We start from the raw sequence: 21,559 nt of genomic DNA on the forward strand, positions 1-21,559 counted from the left end.
GCTTATTAACTACTTTTGCACGGCTTGTTATGCAATCTGCGAGGTCTGTTCAGTTAGCACGCAATCGCAAGATTCATTTAATTTCGTTCTATAAAGTGCGTTTACGCAAACATATACACTTACATTATCATAGATGTGTGTTACATGACTCATTAAGTGTCTTTTATTCATTGTATCACTATAACGGTAGGTTGGTTACAAAGGGAGTACACGGATACCTGTTATGTGCTTTGTTAAGATGAAGTGTATTCTTTTCTACAAGTTTTCTTTTTTATCACAAGTGTTCCATTGTTTTCTTTGTTTTATTAATATTTTTCTTGTAATTTGATTTAGATACTTACCGCTAACCATTACTTCTTTTATATTTTCTAATTCATTTTATACCTTTTGTTGTAATTTTTTAACAAGGTGGTATGTTTCTCTCCATATACTAATTATTTAACTAGTGTTTTATTTCATGTATTTTTGTTTATACCCCCTCTTTCAGGTGGGATGAATAAAAAGAAAAAAAAAAGACGGTCACACACGACGGTCGACAGAGAGTAAAAGTGAAGCTGCCAGCTAACGTTTAGAGCGGTTAATTTTGTAAAGGTTCTCTACATCCCTAATTACTTCAGTCCTTTTCAGGGCCACATACTGCCTTTTGTTCATGCTAGACGCTTGATTAAAGCTTTATCGCAGGTGATATTTTCCCTACTGAGTCTACCACCAAGCCAAACTCCCACTCTGGGGGTCTCACGGGAAAAACGAACGGCCATGTAGAAGATACATAAGCCGACCACCCGCTCGCAGGGCCCGTCCCTTACCAACGCAGATGAGGACCCGAACACATCACGCGATTCTCTGTCCACCCTCACTGCGACTTCAACAAGCTCTGTCAAAACCAACAAGTGCCCCGAACCACGTCCCATGGTAAACTCTAAAGCTACCAACTCTTCCTCTAACTCCGCTACTACTAAAATGTCTCCTGCAATTATTGTAGACGGTATTTCCCGCGACAGTAAGACAACCACAAATCGCTTCTGAACTTCGACGACTATTCCCAAGCGTCAAGTTCAAAAACGTTCGCCGATTACCCCGTGGTGGAATCCTTATCAAGAGCGAATATCCCAAAGACTACGCCACTCTTCTCAAAGCATGGCCAACGGATGCCTTCGGTGGTATCCTCTTAACTCAACGGGTACCTTCAGACTCCCCTAGGATAACCATCGTCATCCCAGGTATACCTCTCGATACCTCGGACTAAGAAATCGACGAAGAACTAAGACTACGAGAAGATAAATTTACTAACTTCGCTAGAATTAGATCAGCAAAAACACAGCAAGTCACGCCTTTAATTAAAATCAATATCAATGGTATCACCCAAGCCACTTCCTTCGTAAAAAACGGAATCATTCTCTGGTTCCGTCGTTTTCGGGTCGAAGAACCTAACTTTCCAGAAAATAACATACTACAGTGTTTTAACTGTCAGCGTTTTGGACACACGAAAACCGCCTGCACCGATGAAACACAATGCGTTCGATGTTCAGGCGATCACACCGTCAACAACTGCCCGAAAGATACGAACACCATGTGTTGTAACTGTGGAGGTGAGCACGCGGGTTATTTCTGAGGCTGCTCCAAATATCAGTTTGTTGCTGCTATCAGGGCGAAGTTCTCCAAGACTCCAAGTGTACAAACCGTACCAGTAACCAACGGCCAGTTCCCAATTCTACCTCAACAAACCTCATTTGTTAATCAACTATCAACAAGTAAACAACAGCAACCCTGCAGTTATGCTGACACAGTGAAACAACTACAACAACCACGATACAGTGAACAAGCTCCAGCTAAAGAACAACCTGCCATTCGATACGTCATTAAGCCTTCCCGAGTCATCGCATTCATCGTTACAGTTCTGGTTGCTGCTGCTAACGAAAATAGAGACCGAGATCAGTTCCTCATGACGTCATGTAAAGCAGCTCAAGATCACTTCAAGATCCGAGGCTTATCCTCGACCAACACATTACTGACGGACTCTGAAGCCTCCGAATAGCAAGTCTCGATAGCGAAATCAGTCCACTGGAAATTCAAGAACTGACCAGCCAAGACATCCAAGCCACCAAGATAGATAGATTAAATCAGCCAAGACTGGCCTCCCTACGCAGCTTGTCCACATTACCCTGAATGATGTCATTTTAGCTGATAAGTTAATGAACAATGGCATCATCATGTGGTTTCCGAAACTTCAAGTAGAGGAATCCAAACAACCTGCTGCAGTTACAGTACTGCAGTGCTTTAACTGTCAGAAATTCGGACACGCCCGAGCCGCTTGCAAAGCTACCCCTAGGTGTGTAAGATGTAGTGGAACACATATTCAAGGATTGCCCAAAAAAGCAGGAAGAAACATGGTGCACTAATTGTGGAGGTCCACACGCAGCTTCCTTTCGTGAATGCCCCAAAGTTAGCACCCTAAAACGAAACAAATTCTTTACCATAAACTTTCCTGAAAATCAAGCCGAAAAATCCCTTGAGCAACAAAGACAGTCTGAACACTCTGCTAAATACCAATATTAAATCAACAACCCAGCCAGCTTCTCTCTCAGCCCCTACATCCCCGAAGCGGACCTATGCACATGCAACTGTCCATAATCGAGAAACTGTCCAGTCAACACAGACACAACGACTCCTTATCGAATGCATTGTATCATTCGTTACAGAAACCGTGATTATGGGAGGCTACTACGACAACTCTGAGCTGGTTCAAAGAATAGTAAAATCTTCACTCCACTATTTTGAATTCCAACCTTACAGCCTTGAGAAACTCAAAAATAAGATGGCTCAGAGAATCAATTAAGACCCAGATCAAGTAAGTTCCTAAACATTTCAGCAGTTAATATTCAGGGTGACTTAAGCCACAAAAAATATGAACTATTTAAATTATGTAAAAAAGAACACATACATTTAATAATCATTAACGAAACACTTCTGAATGATAATAGTAATTTTGGCCTACCAGACTATCACTGTATCACTAAACCCAAAAGGTCCTAGAAGTAGAGATATCGCCATGCTCCACATGAAACAACTCAATGTGTCATTGTAGCTGCAGTAAATCTATCGAACCAAATAATAGTGGCAATTCTAGCAACTTATACTCACCACACCGGACACTAATTTTTTCAGGTAGTCAACAGTTTCCCGCTTAAAATTATTTTGGGCGACCCTAACTTTAAACACCGGAATTTCAACTGTAAGATCAACAACAGGATCAACCTCATTCTTAACAACTTTATTTCTCAACATAATCTCATTTCAAGCAACAACAATACCCCAACTCATACTCACCATGACGGGACTCAAGACATCCTCGACCTTGGTCTGTACACAACGAACATATCCCCTCTATACGAAACTTTTGAGTGCACAAAGACATCGGCAGTGACCACTACCCCATACCCATATCTATATATAGTGCCTGCACTCAAATCACAACTACCTCACCCAGTATTTTCGATTTCTCCACCACTAGCTGGGACTCTTTGGGAATACATCGATAACAATCTACCACAAGTTGTTAGTCAGGCTAACAACCCAAAGTCCATAGACGATTATTTTTCCATAATCACCAATACAGTAACTAATGCAATGAACACAATAATTCCCAAGCGCCATCTCAATAATCATCCAAACTCGTGGAATCTTAAAGTAGTTCACTCACTTATTACCAAAACACGTAAACAAGCCAAACTAGACAATAAAATGAATGGATTAACGAGATTTCCACTGTCCCTATCTACTATCTAGCGAAACCACAGCCAATTGAACGGGCTTGGTATTCTGCCCAGTGCTCTGAATGTCAAAGTGAAGAAATTCAACCAAGAGCGGGTAAACGGCGGGAGTAACTATGACTCTCAAGGTAACCAAATGCCTCGTCATCTAAATAGTGATGGATTGACTCTCTTAACTATGTCTCGCCATCTAGTATAGAGTCATAAAACATTGACTATGTACTGCCCATGGAGGTACCTCCCAGCGGTGCGGCTGGATACAGGGCAACCTGTAACTGAATCCTCCACACGTGAAGGAGAACACTAAAAACCCGTATGATGGGCTCGCCGACCATCATATGTCCAAAGGCGGTGGCAGTCAGCTCCAGACAAAGGAAGAAAAACCTTTTAAACCGTAGCGAGGACTCACCAAACTCGCTAGCTATCTGGGTGCCCAGTAGGAGGTTGCAGCCCTACCCTGTATTAGCATTTTGTAGCGATTGACCTACCCTACATTAGAGCTAGTTGTTTTAAATATGGAGATAAATTTTAATGATAAAAGCTATGGTTTGGCGTTCGTGGAGTGCCAGGGCGACGGCCAAACCCATGCTACTTGGCACCACCCGGGGATGGTAGCTTTCGAGCGATTCCCGGCGTCGAGGGAGAGGAAAGCCTAACATCCGGAATAGAGGTATTGAATGAAACCTATTCCAACAACCAGACACAGATCCAAGGTGTTTTGATTGCAACTAGTCAAACTGCTAGGGTTGGCAGATGCCGAACCACTGAGTTGGACGGCCAAAGTTATGAATCCTCTGAAAATGAGGAAATATAGTCATTAAACAGCCGAACCACAGAGGTGGACAGCGTAAGTTACTGTCCCATAGTCAACAAGGGACCAGAGACAAATTTACCGAACAGTGACAAGGAATTGACGGTTGAAAGGGTAGGAAGGACAGTGTTTGTTAACCTACCCTTTAAGAACAAACTTTTGGCTTGCGACCAGTGTCCACTCGAGTTTACGGCTTTTCCTAAATTTGCAGACCATCTAGCAAATGCTCATAACTCGGTGGCACAAGCGAGGTGTAAGTTTTGTGGAAAAGACGATAGCCATCATCATGCTATCGCATGTCATAAACCTAAATGTCCCTATCGGCATTTCGTAGCGTTCGCCATTCAGTCTTCCAGCTTCGGCTGCGAAGTCTGCGGCCTGAAATTTAAGACCAAATCAGGAGTGTCTCAGCATAAGAGACATAAACATCCAAGGATTCGGAATGCCGAGCGCATTCAAATGACTGGAGTTCGGACACCGTCGGAGCGCCCACACCAGGTAGTCTGGTCCGAGGAAGAAATACGAACCCTCCGAGAGATGGTAGTATACTCGGGCCAAAAGAACATCAATGTTCTCTGTGCAGAACATCTACCAGGCAAAACTCCAAAACAGATCTCTGACAAACGCCGAGATCCTAATAAACAAAAACCGCCCATCTGCATTGCTCACCCACCATCAAGACTCGTGGAGATCCTGTTGGCGTCGTTCAGCACGAGGAGATCGACTGGGAAGGGATTAATATCCTTGACCGGAGTTTTAAGTTCTGTTCGTACATATGCCAGCTGAAAGATCAGAAGGGTCTCGACGAAGCAACCTGGCAGGAGGTCGAAGTGTAACCAAAACATGGGTCGACGAGCTCGCCCATTCTCAGACAACATGGAAAACGAGAGAACATCGACGCAGGCTCTTCACGTCCGTAATCCTGCTCGAAGGCCATACAAGAGGCGGTTTCACAGGGTAGAAGGCTTTTAAAGGTTCCAGAAAATGTTCGATTTCGAACGAAAACGCCGAGGTGAGGAGATATTACATGGCCGGGATGCTGTCAGATGTCCCCTCAGTAAAGATCAGGTGAAAGACCATTACGATCAGGTCTACAGTGTTGCAAATAATAACGTCAATTTTGTCGGCTGTCCATTTCCACCCAGGGCAGACAACACTAATATTCTGGAACCGATAACATCAATCGAAGTAGGTCTAGCACTTCGAGGCATGAAGAGAGGGGCCCCCAGTCCCGATAAGAACACTCCTCCTTTCTTACTCTACTGCCTTAAGTATGGTATCGACGCCTCCTTGGCAAGTCTGTATAATCTGGTTATTCACGGGCCGCATTCCTGAATGCATGAAGGTCAATAAGTCGGTGTTGCTTCAGAAAGGATCAAGTAATCTGCACGAAGTAAAAAAACATTAGGCCCATCAAGATATCCTCTATCGTGCTAACGTTATATTCCAGGATAATGGCCCGTCGCCTCGAGCAGGCCGTGCAGATAAATCCCAGACAGTGCGGTTTTATTCTTCAAGCGGGTTGCAGAGACAACATCTTTCTGCTCCGTTCCATCATGAGGAAAGCCAAGCGTCATGGGACTCTGGCTATTGCCTTCCTACACCTGTGCAAAGTCTTTGACACGGTTGGCCACCAACATCTTCTTGCCAGCATTTCGCCCGACTTGTGGGGTACATGTATCAAGATGGTGTAAGGACATTTAGAGTTGGTATCGAAAACCTGTTTGTAATAAAGATAATATAACATTATTCAGTACGTATTTCCCGTGCTATCTACCCCACAATGGTAATGTCCACATTACCGACCTCCAAAAACTAAGCAAACCAATAACTCCGGTTGAGATAAAACTAACAACCAAAACACTAAAAAACAGTGACCCAGGTGAAGATAGTATACGTAATATTATTCTCAAAAAATCATCTACCTCATTTTTTAACCATCTAGCAGCCTTATTCAACCTCTTTTTATTCAGGGTACTACCCGCCTCAATGCAAATCAGCCATAAAAGTAATACCTGAAACGAACCCTGCATCCAACAATCCCAAAGACTATAGACCCATCAATCTAATTAATAATATTGCAAAATTACTGAAAAAAATACTAGCCACTCGCATTACATGGTATTTGGAAAGTAATATGCCACTTTCTGAAATACAAATTGCCTCCCAAAGAAAAAGACAGACGGCCAATCATTTAGTTCGATTAACCGAATCAGTTATTCAAGGTTTTAATAGAAATCACACCACTGCCGGCTTATTTTTAGACGTTAAACAAGCCTTTGATTCTGTATGGCACCAGGGTCTCAAAGTTAAACTCCTTCAATTTAACCTCCCGTCCACTCTAACAAGATGGATAGCCAGATTTCTTGACAATAGAACAGCTAAAGTAAGAATCAACAACGCTACATCCCACACTGTTCGCCTCTCAGCAGTTCTCCAAGGTTCAGTACTTAGTCCTCTATTGTATATACTCTATGTTTACGATATCCCCTTTCCCAAGTTCAAATACACTTATGCATCGCAATAAGCTGACGACAACGCTGTATGGAGTATGCTACGTGAAACCCTCCTCGCCGCCGCTAAAAGTCCAATCCACACTAAATAGCATTACAACCTGGTGTAATACCTGGCGGGTAGCGCTTAATGCCACTAAATCACAGGCTATAATATTCAAACGTAGAATCGCAAGGAAAAACAAATCTATCTCCAAAGTTAAACTTAAAATGATGGACACTGAACTCAAATTTTCGTCGACTATAAAATTCCTTGGCATTACGTTTAACAAGCAGCTAACCTAGACAAATCACTTTAAAACCATTCTCTCAAGTCTATAAACGAATCTACTACCTCAGAAGAATTAGTAATATAGTCAGAGGATGTAGATCAAAAACGATTCTCGCCATATACACAATTTTCATTCGACTGATCATCGAATACGGCAACATGATCACGTCAAACGCACCTCCATCCAATCTTAAGAAATTACAACAGGCCCAAAATCTCGGTTATTTGATTGATGAGATAGACTTCAGAGAGTACTGACACTGTATGAAGACCCTGTTTGTAGCTACGCCTTGTCAACCAGGTTTTCTCCCTGCCGATTTCGCAAAACACGCGAGTCTGCATTAGCCTATTTTTCATCTAACTTTTATCCCTAAAAATTTTATTTTTTTCAGCTAGAAGTCTGTTTTTTGTTTAGATCTAAGCCCTTTTTAGGGCTTATCTAACAATCTCGCCAATGAGAACACGAGCCAACGGTTCGCACAACGACCAACTTACTATTCTCCAATCTATTGCAGCAGACATGCCTTCCTCTGAAGGTGAAGTTTCGAGTGACCTTGACACGAGCGGCTCATCGGTCACTAGCCCGAAATCCCCCCCATGATCGCCTGCCACTTGTGATGACACTAGTGACCGGAAACAAGAAGCTGTCGACCTTGAAGCCAGCCAAGCAAGCCAAGTAGTTCAAGGTAAATCCGCAACTCCTCTTCCACCCGCGATAGTTGTAGAAGGAATTCCCGCGACGGTCCGACAGCCCGAGGTCGCGAAACACCTCCAGGCCCATTTTCCCTCGGTGTCGTTTATTGAAGTTCGCCGCCTTCCGCTCGGCGGACTAGTCGTAAAATGTAAAGAGCCGAAGGATTATATTAAGCTGTTGAAACCTTGGCCTCAAGAAGCTTTTCACGGAGTAAAGCTCAACATCCACGTACCTGGAGATCGACCGCCTTCCAAGCAAGTGGTGATTCGTGGGCTTGATAGCGATATCAGCCTACAAGAAATCCAAGATGAATTATCCAGCCAAAGCATTACTGTCACCAAGATTGAGAGAATAATATCACCGACGACAGGCCTCCCTACGCCGCTATTTCGTTTTTCACTACAAGATGTCGCTCTGGCTGATAAATTAATAAAAAACGGCGTGACCATGTGGTTTCTCAAACTCCATGTCGAAGAGTCAAAACAACCCGCGGCAGTCACAGTACTTCAACTGCCAAAATTTTGGGCATGCAAGAGCTGCCTGTAAAGCTTCGCCCAGGTGTGTGAGATGCAGCGGAATGCATGCAGTCAGAGTGCCCCAAAAACAGAGAAGACACATGTTGCGTCAATTGCGGAGACCCTCACGTGGCTTCCTACCGTGGTTGCCCTAAATATTCTCAAGTCCTAGCCCTTAAACGGAAAAATTTCTCAAATCCAATATGTCGGCTAATCTCAATATGATTAAGTCGACGACCATAAAAGACGATTTGATCACTCCATCCAGTAAGACCGTCAAGCCTACAACCCAGGAGAAAGTCCATCAGCTCCTACATCTCTGAAGCGGACCTACGCCGAATCTACAGTCCGCCGTCCTGAAACAGCTCAGTCTACGCAGACACAGACTGCTTATCTCACGTCTGGTAACGTTTGTTGCTGAGACCATTATCAAAGTCTGGGGAGGCCAATACGACTCCAAGCAGGAGTTGATCAGAGGAATGGCGAACTCTATACCCCTGTATTTTGAGTTTCAACCTTTTAGCCCTCGAGAATTCGAAGAGATCCTGTCTGAAAAGCTCATTCTTGACCCTAATGAGGTAAGTTCTTAAAATTTTTAGCTGTTAACTTTCAGGGCGACTTAAATCACAAGAAATATGAATTACTCCAATTATGTAAAAAAGAATGTGTACATTTAATAATCATTAGTGAGACACTTCTTAATAATAATAGTAATTTCAGTCTACCAGGATATCAATGTATTAATAAACCTAAAAGCCCAGGTCGTAGAGGTATCGCTATACTCCACTTGACCCAACTAAATGTATCATTTCCTGACTTCTGCATTGACACAACTAACAAGTTCATTCTTGCCTCCATAAATCTATCTACCCTAATCAAAATAGCAATCCTTGGTATCTATATTTCCTCTTCCACCACCCCCGAGACGAATTTACTCCTCCAAGTAGTTAATAACTTCCCGTACTCAATTATTATTGGCGATCTCAATTCCAAACACCGCAATTTCAATTGTAGGTCAATTAACCGAAATGGTGTAATTCTTAATTTTATTTCTCAGCATGACCTCATATTAGGCAACAACAATATCCCAACTCATACTCACCATGATGGGACCCAGGATATACTTGACCTTGCACTATACACGACTAGAATATCCCCCTACATCCAGGATTTCACAGTTCACCATGATATCGGAAGCGATCATTACCCCCATATCTGTAACTTTAAATATCGCCGATTCTCGAACCCCAAATACTCAACCATATCTGTTTGATTTCTCTGCCACTAATTGGCACTATTTCTGGGAATTTCTTGACCGAAATTTACCTCCAGTCATTACTCAAGCTAACGACCCTGAATCTATCAACGAATATTTACTTCACATCACTAACGCAACAACTGATGCTATACATAAAAATAATTCCCAAACGTCGTATCGATAATCATCCAAATTCATGGAAACTAACTAAAGAAATACATTTACTGATCACCAAAAGGCGCAGACTGAGACGTCAATTTACAACTTCCCGAAACCCCAGGATTAAAACTCAAATAAACCGTGTGACCAACCTTATCAGACGTCGCATTAACGAACAAAAGAGATCAAAACTGGACCGAGTTTTGTGAATCTCTAGATAATTCTTATAAAAACCCGGCCATATTCTGGAAAAAGTTTAAAAGTATTTGCAACGATAATTCAACCAACAGGATTCCCAATTTAAAACATAATAACATTGTTGCAACTAATGACCTCGAGAAAGCCAACTTACTAGCTGAGTACTATAAGCAGGTTTTCGCCACTCCCAAACTCGCCGTACTTTAATCATACTCATCTGTGCACTGTCCAAAATTTCATTCAAAATAATATGGCAGCGTTCAGTTCGCATTTCCCGTGTTGTTTACCCCACAGTAACTTTGTCTACAGCACTGCCCTTCAAAAACTAGCCAAACGAATTACACTGGCTGAGATAAAACTGATTATTAAAACTTTAAAAAATAGTGCCCCAGATGAGAATGGCATACGAAATATCATTCTCAAAAAAGCATCACCTTTATTCTTAAGACACCTAGCAGCTTTATTCAACCTTTCCTTTTATTCAAGCTACTATCCACCCCCGTGCAAATCCGTCATAATTAAAGTAATACCAAAAACAAACCCGGCATCCAGCAATCCCAAAGATTATCGAGCCATTAGCCTAATTAACAACATTGGCGAATTGTTGGAAAAAAAAATTAGCTAATCGTATAACATGGTATTTGGAAGATGAAGAGCTACTCTCTGAAATACAAAATGTTTCCCGGAAAAACAGACAGACAGCTGATCATTTAGTTCGGTTAACCGAATCAGTTACTCAAGGTTTTAACAGAAATCACACCACAGTTGGCTTATTTTTAGACGTGAAACAAGTCTTTGATTCTGTCTGGCACCAGGGGCTTAAATTTAAACTCTTCCAATTTAACTTTCCGCCCACCCTAACTAGATGGATATCCAGTTTCCTCGATAATAGAACAGTTTAAGTTAGAATCAAGAACGCTACATCTCATACTGTTCACCTCTCAGCAGGGGTTCTCCAAGGGTCTGTACTCAGCCCTCTGTTGTATATTCTCTATGTCAATGATATCCCCTTCCCGCCGCTCAAATATACTTATGCGTCGCAATATGCCGACTATATCGCGGAATGGAGCATGTCACGTGATCCCCTCCTCGCTGCCTCGATGTCCAAGCCACATTAAATAGGATTACCGCCTGGTGTAATTCCTGGCGGGTAGAACTTAATGCCTCTAAAACACAGGCTATAATATTTAAACGAAAAATTACGAGGAAAAATAAATCTCTTTCCAAAGTTAAACTGAAAATGATGAACACCGAAATTAAATTTTCGTCTACTGTAAAATTCTTGGGCATTATATTTAATAGAAAGCTTACATGGACAAATCATTTTCAATCTATTCTTTCTAAGGTCTATAAACGTATCTACTACCTTAAACGTATTGGTAGTATAGTCCATGGATGTAGATCCAACACGATTCTCGCTATTTACAGAACCGACATTCGACCGATAATCGAATATGGTAGCATGATCACAGTAAACGCTCCCTCTTCCCATCTTAAAAAATTACAACAGGCCCAGAACCTTGCCATTCGTCTTGCCTGCCCAGATACATCCCGTTAGCATACGTCAATAGAGCGAGCTCCATCCCGCCTCTCAAGAAGAGACTCACCCATCTTGCAGCCAAATACTACAAAAAAGCAAAGAACCGGACATCATTAACAAATCAAATTCCACGATTAGCAGCCACCCCACGCTCTTGGCAGCGATACCTCTCGCCTTATAATTACATACATGCCCTGAATGTAAACTTAAATGTCTAGTCATTCATGTTCCCTTTTTCTTTTCCAGCATCGGGCACTGGTGAGGTTGGTTTCTTTCGGCGCCTCACCAGTGAAAGTGGGTTTTCTCGGGGTACTCCCGTTTCCCCCACAACAAAATTCCTGTTACCTTGGATCTATAGATCCCAGCCCTGAAAAGAGGCCTGTCAGAGAACATATTTTAGTCTATCCAAAAGTTTAAGATGTTTAAGAGAAAAAAAAATCAGAAGATATGACTTAACTCAGCTGACGCACTGCTTGCATCTCTCGGTTCGCTCACTCTGAGAAACCGTCGACCACTTCTTTTCTGATGTATTTCTGATGTAATTCTTCGAACTTTGGTGGATGTAATGCTGAACCTTCCTCGTCATTCTTCGCTGTCTCCACTGGCCGGCAAATCTTCTCAGTTTCTCCTGACGCTCCCCATTAACATTCAGTAAACTATTAACTTCCAGTTTAGTTTATTTGCGACCGTCGCGTTAGTTACACAACTAACATGCCACTCTAACCTAATCTTCCTCTCCCGTAATCAGTTTGTTTATTTATTCTTGCCTTGTGTGGGGTGAAGAGAAACAAAAGTTTCTGACTGCCCCTGGTTATTTTTCGTTCAAAGAACGAAATGATAATTTAACCAAAATCCCTACCCTGATTTGGCCCCCAAAATCTCGCCATTCGCCTTGCACTTCGACTCCACAGAAACACCCCGATAGCATAAATCGATAAAGCAAGCACCATCCCGCCTCTCAAGAAGAGACTCATCCATCTTGCAGCTAATTACTACAGAAAAGCAAACAACCGTACCCAATTAACAAGACAATTTCCACGAATAGCAGCCACCCCACGATCTTGGCAGCGATACCTCTCGCCATTTTATTACATACAAGCCCGGAATGCAAACTCAAGTGACTAACCATCTATGATCTTTTTTTACTTCCAGCTTTGGGCACTGGTGAGTTTGGGTTCTTTCGGCACCTCACCAGTAAAAGTGAGTTTTCTCGGGGTTCTCCCGTTTCCCCCCACAAAATTCTTCTTACTTTGGATTTATAGATTCCAGCCCTGAAAAGAGGCCAGTCTGAGCACATCTTAGTCATCTCCAAATTTTAATATATTAGTATAAAATCATGAGTTTTTACCAAGCTGACGTACTGTTTGCATCTCTCTGCTCACTCCACGTCAACCATATTTCCACTTTCACTACACAGTTCTTCGGACGCTTGTGAGTGTTGTGTTGAACTTTCCTCGTCGTCTTTCGTTCTCTCTCCGGTAGACCGAACCACCTCTCAGCTTTTCTTGACGCCCCTCCTATTTAAACATAATAATCTGTCAGCTTCGAAGTCATTCGTGACCATCGCACACGAAAAATAACAAACAAGCCACTCCAATTCACTTAATTATCTCCGTAATCATTTGACTAATTTACTCTTGCCTTGTGTGGGGTGAAGAGAAACAATAGTTTCTGACCGCCCCTAGTTAATTTTTCGTTCAACATTTGGAGAACGAAAGGATAATTTAACCTAAATACCTACCAAGTATTCCTTTCTTCCACTTACCTGGAGCTAAACCAACACCTAAATCATTTGTGATACGGGGTGTGCATTATTCAATAGAGACAGAAGACAAAGGATGTGTTAAGTGCACCAGACAAAACATTTCAGTGGACAGAATAATCTCAAACATCACCAAAAAACCCACTAACTTCATCAAAGTAGTAACAGATAATAGCCAGATATTACACAGTTCATCAATAATGGTATCACTATGTGGTACCAAAGATACACGATTGAACAAACAAAAACACCAGCAGTGGTTGTCACACAGTGTTACCAATGCCAAAGGTTTGGACATGTAGCTGCAGCATGTCAAGCAAATGCGCGTTGTTTGGGCTGTGGTGAGAATCACCAAATTTCACAATGCACTAAACAAAATCCCAAACCCAAATGCTGCAATTGTGGGGAGAAACATACGGATAACTATAAAGGATGCCAAAAATACAAATCTATTAAGACACGTCAAAAACCAAGGTTTTTTAACCTTGAATCAATTATACAAGCTTTAGACCTTGGATTCTCAACCGGGGTCTACAGGCAAAACATAACAAATTGGGGGTCCACAATATTTTGGTGGTCCATGAAGAAAACCAACTCGGTTTTCATTATTAAAAATTCAATTTCTATTGAAATTTTGGTTCGACGTGAAAAAAGCTGAAGTAGACATTCAAACGAATATGAATGCATTTTCTAGATTTTGAAAAATTTCCAGAAAATTGCCTTGAAAGCAATAAATAAAAGAAAAAAATAAGTGATAAGAGCTGGTTTTAAATATGCGCCTCCGGCAGTCGATTCTTTTCCTATTATATTGTCTGTCTGACCCTCGCCCTCCCATACTAATCTCCTTAGGGAATTTATTCCAGAAATACTTCGATCTGTCAAACCCTTCTAGGAGAAAATCTATTAAAATGTCGACTTGACCCAAGCAGTTCACTTCAGTTTAACGTTGAACTGCATCGTGAAAAGGTAAGAGATATTAAAAGTTCCTAGTACAGACATTCTTTCGTATTTTTTTTTAATTTCTTCATTTCAATAATAAAAAATTATTTCCCAGTATAAAAACACTGAAGAGACAAATGGCAAATTTTTCCCGTTTTGAAACAAATTTCAAATATCAATTCATATCTTGGCAGTTATCTGATATAATTATCAGCTTTGAGGAAGTTAAAAATGTCAATGGTGACCCTAATGATAATAATGAATGACTTGTATAGTTTTTTAATCATTCAAGTTATTCTAACTATAACATTTCTATTTACCAGTTTTACCTCGAACATTTACCATGCACTCTGTTTCTATATATGTGTTTTATTTGTCGAAAAATTTCTAAAAATGAATAGCAATATATATATAGTTATTATGAAATGCAATAATTGTATTACCAGCTGTATATATATTTTTTTTTTTTTTTTTGCAGACATCCCATGGCTGCTCCAAGTAAAAAGAAGTGCCGACAGTACTCCGTTGAATATTTGTCTTACGGATTTATTCCAACACCACATAATGAAATGAAAACAATGTGCTTCATATGTATGAATGTACTTTCAAATGATAGTATGAAACCTTGTAAACTAAAAATCCATCTAGAAAAGAAGCACACAGGAGAGAAAGATAAACCAGTAGAATACTTTAAAAATTTCGTAATAATTTCCAAGCTAGAAAAACAGTGTCTCAATTGTTTAATAACAAAGTGTGTAAAATGAGTGATGGTTTACTGGCATCATATGAAATTAGCAAAATAATAGCAAAGGCAGGAAAACCCCATAATGTTGGTGAAACAGTAATTCTACCAGCAGTGTCTGTTATTATTTCGTCAGTTATGAAACAAAATGCAAGTGAAATTACTAATTCCATCCCTTTAAGCATTGATGAAGTGGCAGAGGATGTAGACAAACAATTGATAGCCCATTTGCAAGTGAAACAGTTTGCCCTTCAATTTGATGAATCCACTTTAAGAGATAATGAGGCCACTTTATTAGCATATGTTAGATTTAACAATGATGAAGGACCCAAAGAGGAAATGCTTTTTCCTAGAAGTCTTGTGACAGACACAAAAGGTGAAACAATTTTTAATAAAGTTGTTACTTATTTCCAGGAAAACAATATTCCACTCAAAAATATAATCGCTTGTGCTACTGATGGTACACCATCTATGACAGGCAGATACAAAGGTTTTATTGTACATTTAAAAAAAGCTGTCCCGGAAGTATTTTGTATTCACTGCGTGATACACCGTCAACACTTAGTTCCAAAGAAAGTGAATGCACGTTTGCATGATGCCCTTACTGTCGTAATACAAGTAGTTAACCATATTAAATCAAATTCTCTCCGAGACCGCCTTTTTCATGAATTATGTAAGCAAAATGGAGAAGAGTTTGAGCGGCTTGTATTACGTACAGAGGTGAAATGGCTATGAAAAGGGAATTGTCTTCAGCGTTTCATTGCACTTTGGGATTCTATTGTTTCCTTTCTTGCTAACACACAACTTGGAGAACAGATGCTTGTAAATAAATGTGATGTGTTTTTCTTATCAGATATATTTGAAGAATTGAATTCACTTAATAAACAGCTCCAAGGAAAAGATTCTGATCTGATAAATAGTAAAAGTGCTGTTGCTGCTTTTCTGAGGAAACTAAAGTTGTATAAGAATAATATCAGGCGTCGTGCATTTGAACAGTTTCCTTGTTTGGCCTCTGTTGGCAGCGATTTGCAAGATGAAGATCTTGCATTATATGGTGAATATATGGAAAATATGCATGAAGATATGCAAACTCGGTTTAGTGACCTACTCATGATGGTTATACCGACTTGGGTTTCAATTCCTTTCGAAGTTAATGTTGCCGAAATAGACATATCTTTGCAAGAGCCTCTCATCGAATTACAAAGTGATGAAATAATGCGTGCAAAATACAAAGATGGAAAGTACAATGTATGGAAGACAAATGATGTTGCTACAAAGTACCCTTTGCTCTGGGATAAAGCACAGCTCTACGTTATTGCTTTTCCAACATCCTATCTTGTTGAATCGGGATTTAGTCGTATTTCTCAACTGTTATCAAAAGTTCGCAATAGACTTGACATTGTGAAAAGAGGTGATGTTCGACTATCATTAACATCGATGGAACCAGATATAAAGAAACTCGCCGAGCATCATCAACCACAGGGATCTCATTGAATAAATATGCCTATCTCTTTTTTTTCTTATCACACACTTAACTTTAACTGGTTTATCAAAAATTTTAACCAGTGTACATAAATAAATGCTGCAGTGAATTCAATTGCCTGAAGAGCTCTGATCTCCATGGGCTTGACCATGGAAGAAACATGATAATATTGTAATACAAGATATTGGTAAAGAATTGTTATCACAATAATATTGAGTATTATTACTATTACTAATTATCATTATTATAATTGTTGTAGAATACTTTATTTGCTTTAAATTAGTTTTCATTTAAAAATAAAGCTTAATTATATACTATTTCTTTGATTATTAAAACCTCAAAATTTATATTAGTGAAAAATAGAATATTGTCTTCTTATGACCAATAATTATGAAAGGGTCCACCAAGAAAAAAAGGGAAAAGGGGTCCATGGGTAAAAAAAAGGTTGAGAACCACTGCTTTAGACGAACAAGGCATTCCACATACCAATATACAGCGAATAATTTCAAAGAAAACATAAGCACCCACAAATCTTATACATATGAACATAGACGACAGTTACAACATTCTAAAACTAATTAACAATGAAATAACGCTTTGGTATCAAAAATACCAAGTAGAACAGCTAAAAACTCCGGCAATTGTAGTAACACAATGTTACAATTGCCAAAGATATGGACACGATTCTGCAGCCTGCTTAGCAACACCGAGGTGCTGCGGCTCTAGGGGGAACACCATATCTCCCAGTGTAAAAAAGATAAAGAAACACCCAAATGTTGTAACTGTGGTCAAACACATACAGCCAACTGTAAAGGATGTGATAAATACAAATATATAAAACAACGTATATATAAGATAAGTACATCATCAGAACAGGAACAGCCAAGTACAAATAGGCAACTAAAAACAGACATATTAACAGCATTTATAAAACAACTAAAACCACAAATGCACAAATGTTAAAAGGAAAAAATCCAAGAACAGCACCACATTCCAAGAAACAAACGCTAACACACCTGATGAAACAAGTATTATTACTACCATAAAAATTTCCAGAATTTGTAACAGAATACACAAAACCGAACCAAACAACCAACTGCATCGATTTGCTGATTAATATGTTAAAAAAAAAAACACATTACACTTCATATTCCATACATAATAAGAAAACTTACCGGATACATGCTTACAATATAATGTTCACAGTTGCATATATCAATATCCAAGGTGCAATAGCTTCCAAAATACAGAAGATCGATGACCTTATACAAGAAACTAACCCCCACTTATAATAGTCAGCGAACCTCTAATATACAATAACAATAGTTTTAAAATACCCATGTACACATCAATAAAGAAAGATAGAATTAACAAAAATGATAGAGGCATTATGCTGCTCTACAAAACGGAACTATGAGTTATAGAAATTAGATTGAGCAGTAACAACGAACACGTCACAGAAGATATCCTGCAAAAAAACAAAAGTATCTGTTGCAGGAATTTACTGCTCACCAAATGAACAATTAAACACAGCATTACTCAACATCTTTTTCAACAACCATAACTATATATAGTTATTGGAGACCTAAATAGTAAAAATGTCAATTTTGGATGCAGGTACACAAACAACAATGGAAGAAGCCTTCTACAGTTCACAGATGACAACAATATAGTCTTATTAAACGATACCACCCCTGACACTAACTCCAGTGACATACTTGACCCGTGCATTTGCACATATAATGTGAGCCAAAGGCGAATATAATTCCAGGTGGGAAAAGATGTAGATAGTGATCACCTTCCAATATATTACGTCTTCGATTAATTAATAAAGAAACAAACTGTCCTCCTACTTTATTTTTGAAGCAAAGCAAAACAAAACGAAAAAAAGAATTAAATACAATAGAGAAAGCCAAAAAAATAATGTTAGGAAAAGACCGAAGAAAAATAATAAAACTCACTAATTCGTCAGAAAATTCAGAAAACGAAGAATAAGTAGGAGAAGCAACTAATACTGCGGTAGAGAAAGCTCCCAATACTAACAAATTAAATGTAATAGTAAACAAAACAAACCCCTTGGATGTTGGCTTACAAATACAAGAAAATTTCAATTATAAACCACACAAACAACAAACTTGACACAGATGATCAAAACTGATTCACAATAGTTACATCACAAAAAGAAATAAAAAAAAAGGTAGCAATATAGCGCACAAAACTAAGCTTCCACAATACTCGATAATAATTAAAGGTATACCAGGCCACTATAATCAACCCGTCTTGCAAAAGAGATTAAACGCTGCAACCCGCAAGCATGTATTGCTAGAACCAAGGTCTGCGTCGGAGCGGCGTCCTTGTTCGAGGGTAAAAAGCCGCTGACCTTAACAAGTTGTTGAAGGAATAGTCAGAAGACGCGTTTATATCTGGTAAAATTAAAATTCACCTATCTGGAAGCAAGCCCCAGCTTAAATCTATAATCGTAAGTGTGATTCAGTCTATAAACCCTGACAACGTTACACATGCACTGGACAAATAAAATTTACCACAAATACACGACAAATAATTTAAAAAAAATCATAAGCACCTACAAATTTAATACGAGTTGACAACTAAAGACAAACCTTATAAATAATTGAATAATGCTCTGGTATCAAAAATATCACGACGAACAATTAAAAACTCCGATAATTGTAGTAACTGAATACTACAATCGCCATACTAGTGACATACTAGATTTGTGTTTCAGAACATAATGAGCCGGAAACTAATTAAATTTCAGGTGGGAAAAGATGTCGATAGCGACCATATTATCAATATGTTGCATCTTCGATCTCGCCGCCCATAAAAATGCAACTTATAAAAGATAAACGTTTAATTACAATAAAACAAATTGGTAAAATTATGAAAAGGAATTAGACAATCAATTACCTAATAACGTTATAGGAGTAAAAATGAACAACATTCTGCAGCTTCGTGAAGAAGATTTAGCTGGTCTAAGTTGAATAATGCTTCACAAGTAGATCGGGTGATTCTTTTTCTGATCATCCTAGTTTGTTCTGACGTAAAATAAAAGTAATATTCAGAGTTAATGTTCAAAAATGCACCTGGGTATTCAGAATACCCGCGGACAATCACGTACATCCCATGAATAAAGGTCGAGATGAGATAAAGGCAGATATCACTAAACCGTTTTTTGCACTAACGCATAAAAATAAAACACGTCTGTTGATCACAACTTCTAAACTATAACTGAGTAAGATGCTTCAACAACTAAAAACTGGTGCAAACTAGGATTGAGAATCACAAGTTTTCGTCGAACGACGTCTCGACTCTAAATCCGATCTAATGGTTAGGAGAGCACGCAATAGGCAACCAATGAGAAGCTCTTTGATAGAAAGCGAAGTTTGAAAAGATAAACGAAAAGCAGGTGGGAACGACTCAACTGACCTAAATAAGTTTCTTAAGGGGTGGCCGTAAGACGCGTTTAAACCACACGAGACTATTATACACCTACCTGGAAATAAACCACAGCCAAATCTGTAGTCACTCGTGGGGTCCATTACTCAATCACCACTGACGAGATACAAGAGAAATTAGAGGAACAAAATATTCCACACACACACGTAGAACACATTATATTTAAAATAACGCAAAAACTAACAAACCTTGTAAGAGTTGACACAGAACACAACATTTCAAATTTAATCAATTATGAAATTATACTCAGGTATCAAAAATACCAAGTAGAGCAAACACAAAATCCAGCAATTGTGGTAACACAATGATACAATTGTCAGAGATATGGACATATTTCATCAGCATATAATAATAATAAAATAGAGCAAAAGTAAAACAGGCCACCTACGTTCTAGACTTATTTAAAAAATTAATAGTGATAATGATAAATAAATAAATTAAAAAAATATGACAACGTACAATTTGACAACATACTAAAAATCTACAAAACATATATTAGACCAGTAATAGATTAGGCAGCTCCTGCATGGATAACTGTAAGCGACAAAATAATTAAAACCAAACTACAAACAATCCAAAACACACTCCTCACAACAGCATTCAGAGTACCAAGAACTACATCATCTCATTTCATACACAAATATTTGAACATACCAACCATAGAAATATCTATACTATAAAGTAACAGATACTGTTGAACTCGTTAAAGTCGAGACAAAAATTCCTGGATAATTCTTTGCACACAACAAGTAAAAGAAACACTTCACGTCTTATTTATAGTTAAGTACAAATCTAAACGTTGGGCTATCTGTCATGTGCCCACCACGATTATCGAAACATGGTTTCTCACAGTATAAGTCTTTAGACATATCGATGTGCCACTGGAGGTACAATGCTTCACAAAGAAACGTCATTTTTATCTGTTTACTTATGGAGAAGTCTTATGGTTTACAAGTAATCTTTCAGCGACTTACGTGGACTAATTTATGATTCATACACATTATAACAATAGTAATTTGTAATTAAAATCTGTAATAGCTTGTTCTGTTTTGATTAAAACTATTGTATGTTACTTTATTATACTAATAAAAGCAACTTTCATTATAACGTTAAAAAAACGAAGTAGTATACGAACAAAGTGTCGATGTCATTCTCGTTATTTTATGATGACAGTAACACTTGGGAATAAAGAAGTGCTACATTTAGCAAGTACGTTGACGCAGTGAAGGGAGAACTCAAAAAAACAAGTGAATGTACTAGTGAACTGTTAAATTTTGCTTTAAACATGACGTTTCAAGCTTGACAGCACTTTGTACCATGTCGAATTTTCTGTCTCCTGCAAATGTGGGTAAAAATTGACTCTATAGTAAAGTATTCATTAATACAGGTCACTTAAAGACAGACAAACTTAACAATACTGCAATTTC

The 21,559-nt window shown here is 39.0% G+C and overlaps 1 protein-coding gene across 1 annotated transcript; it reads left to right on the forward strand.

Annotated features, from left to right (window-relative positions):
• Positions 1-15,190: 15,190 nt before the first annotated feature.
• Positions 15,191-16,666, forward strand: LOC143232606 (SCAN domain-containing protein 3-like). Its single transcript, XM_076468228.1, has 2 exons — positions 15,191-15,884; positions 16,026-16,666. The coding sequence occupies exons 1-2, from the start codon at positions 15,191-15,193 to the stop codon at positions 16,664-16,666; spliced, it is 1,335 nt and encodes a 444-aa protein (XP_076324343.1).
• Positions 16,667-21,559: the final 4,893 nt, after the last annotated feature.

This window comes from Tachypleus tridentatus, chromosome 11 (assembly GCF_004210375.1).
Source record: "Tachypleus tridentatus isolate NWPU-2018 chromosome 11, ASM421037v1, whole genome shotgun sequence".
Classification (NCBI taxonomy): Eukaryota; Metazoa; Arthropoda; class Merostomata; order Xiphosura; family Limulidae; genus Tachypleus; species Tachypleus tridentatus.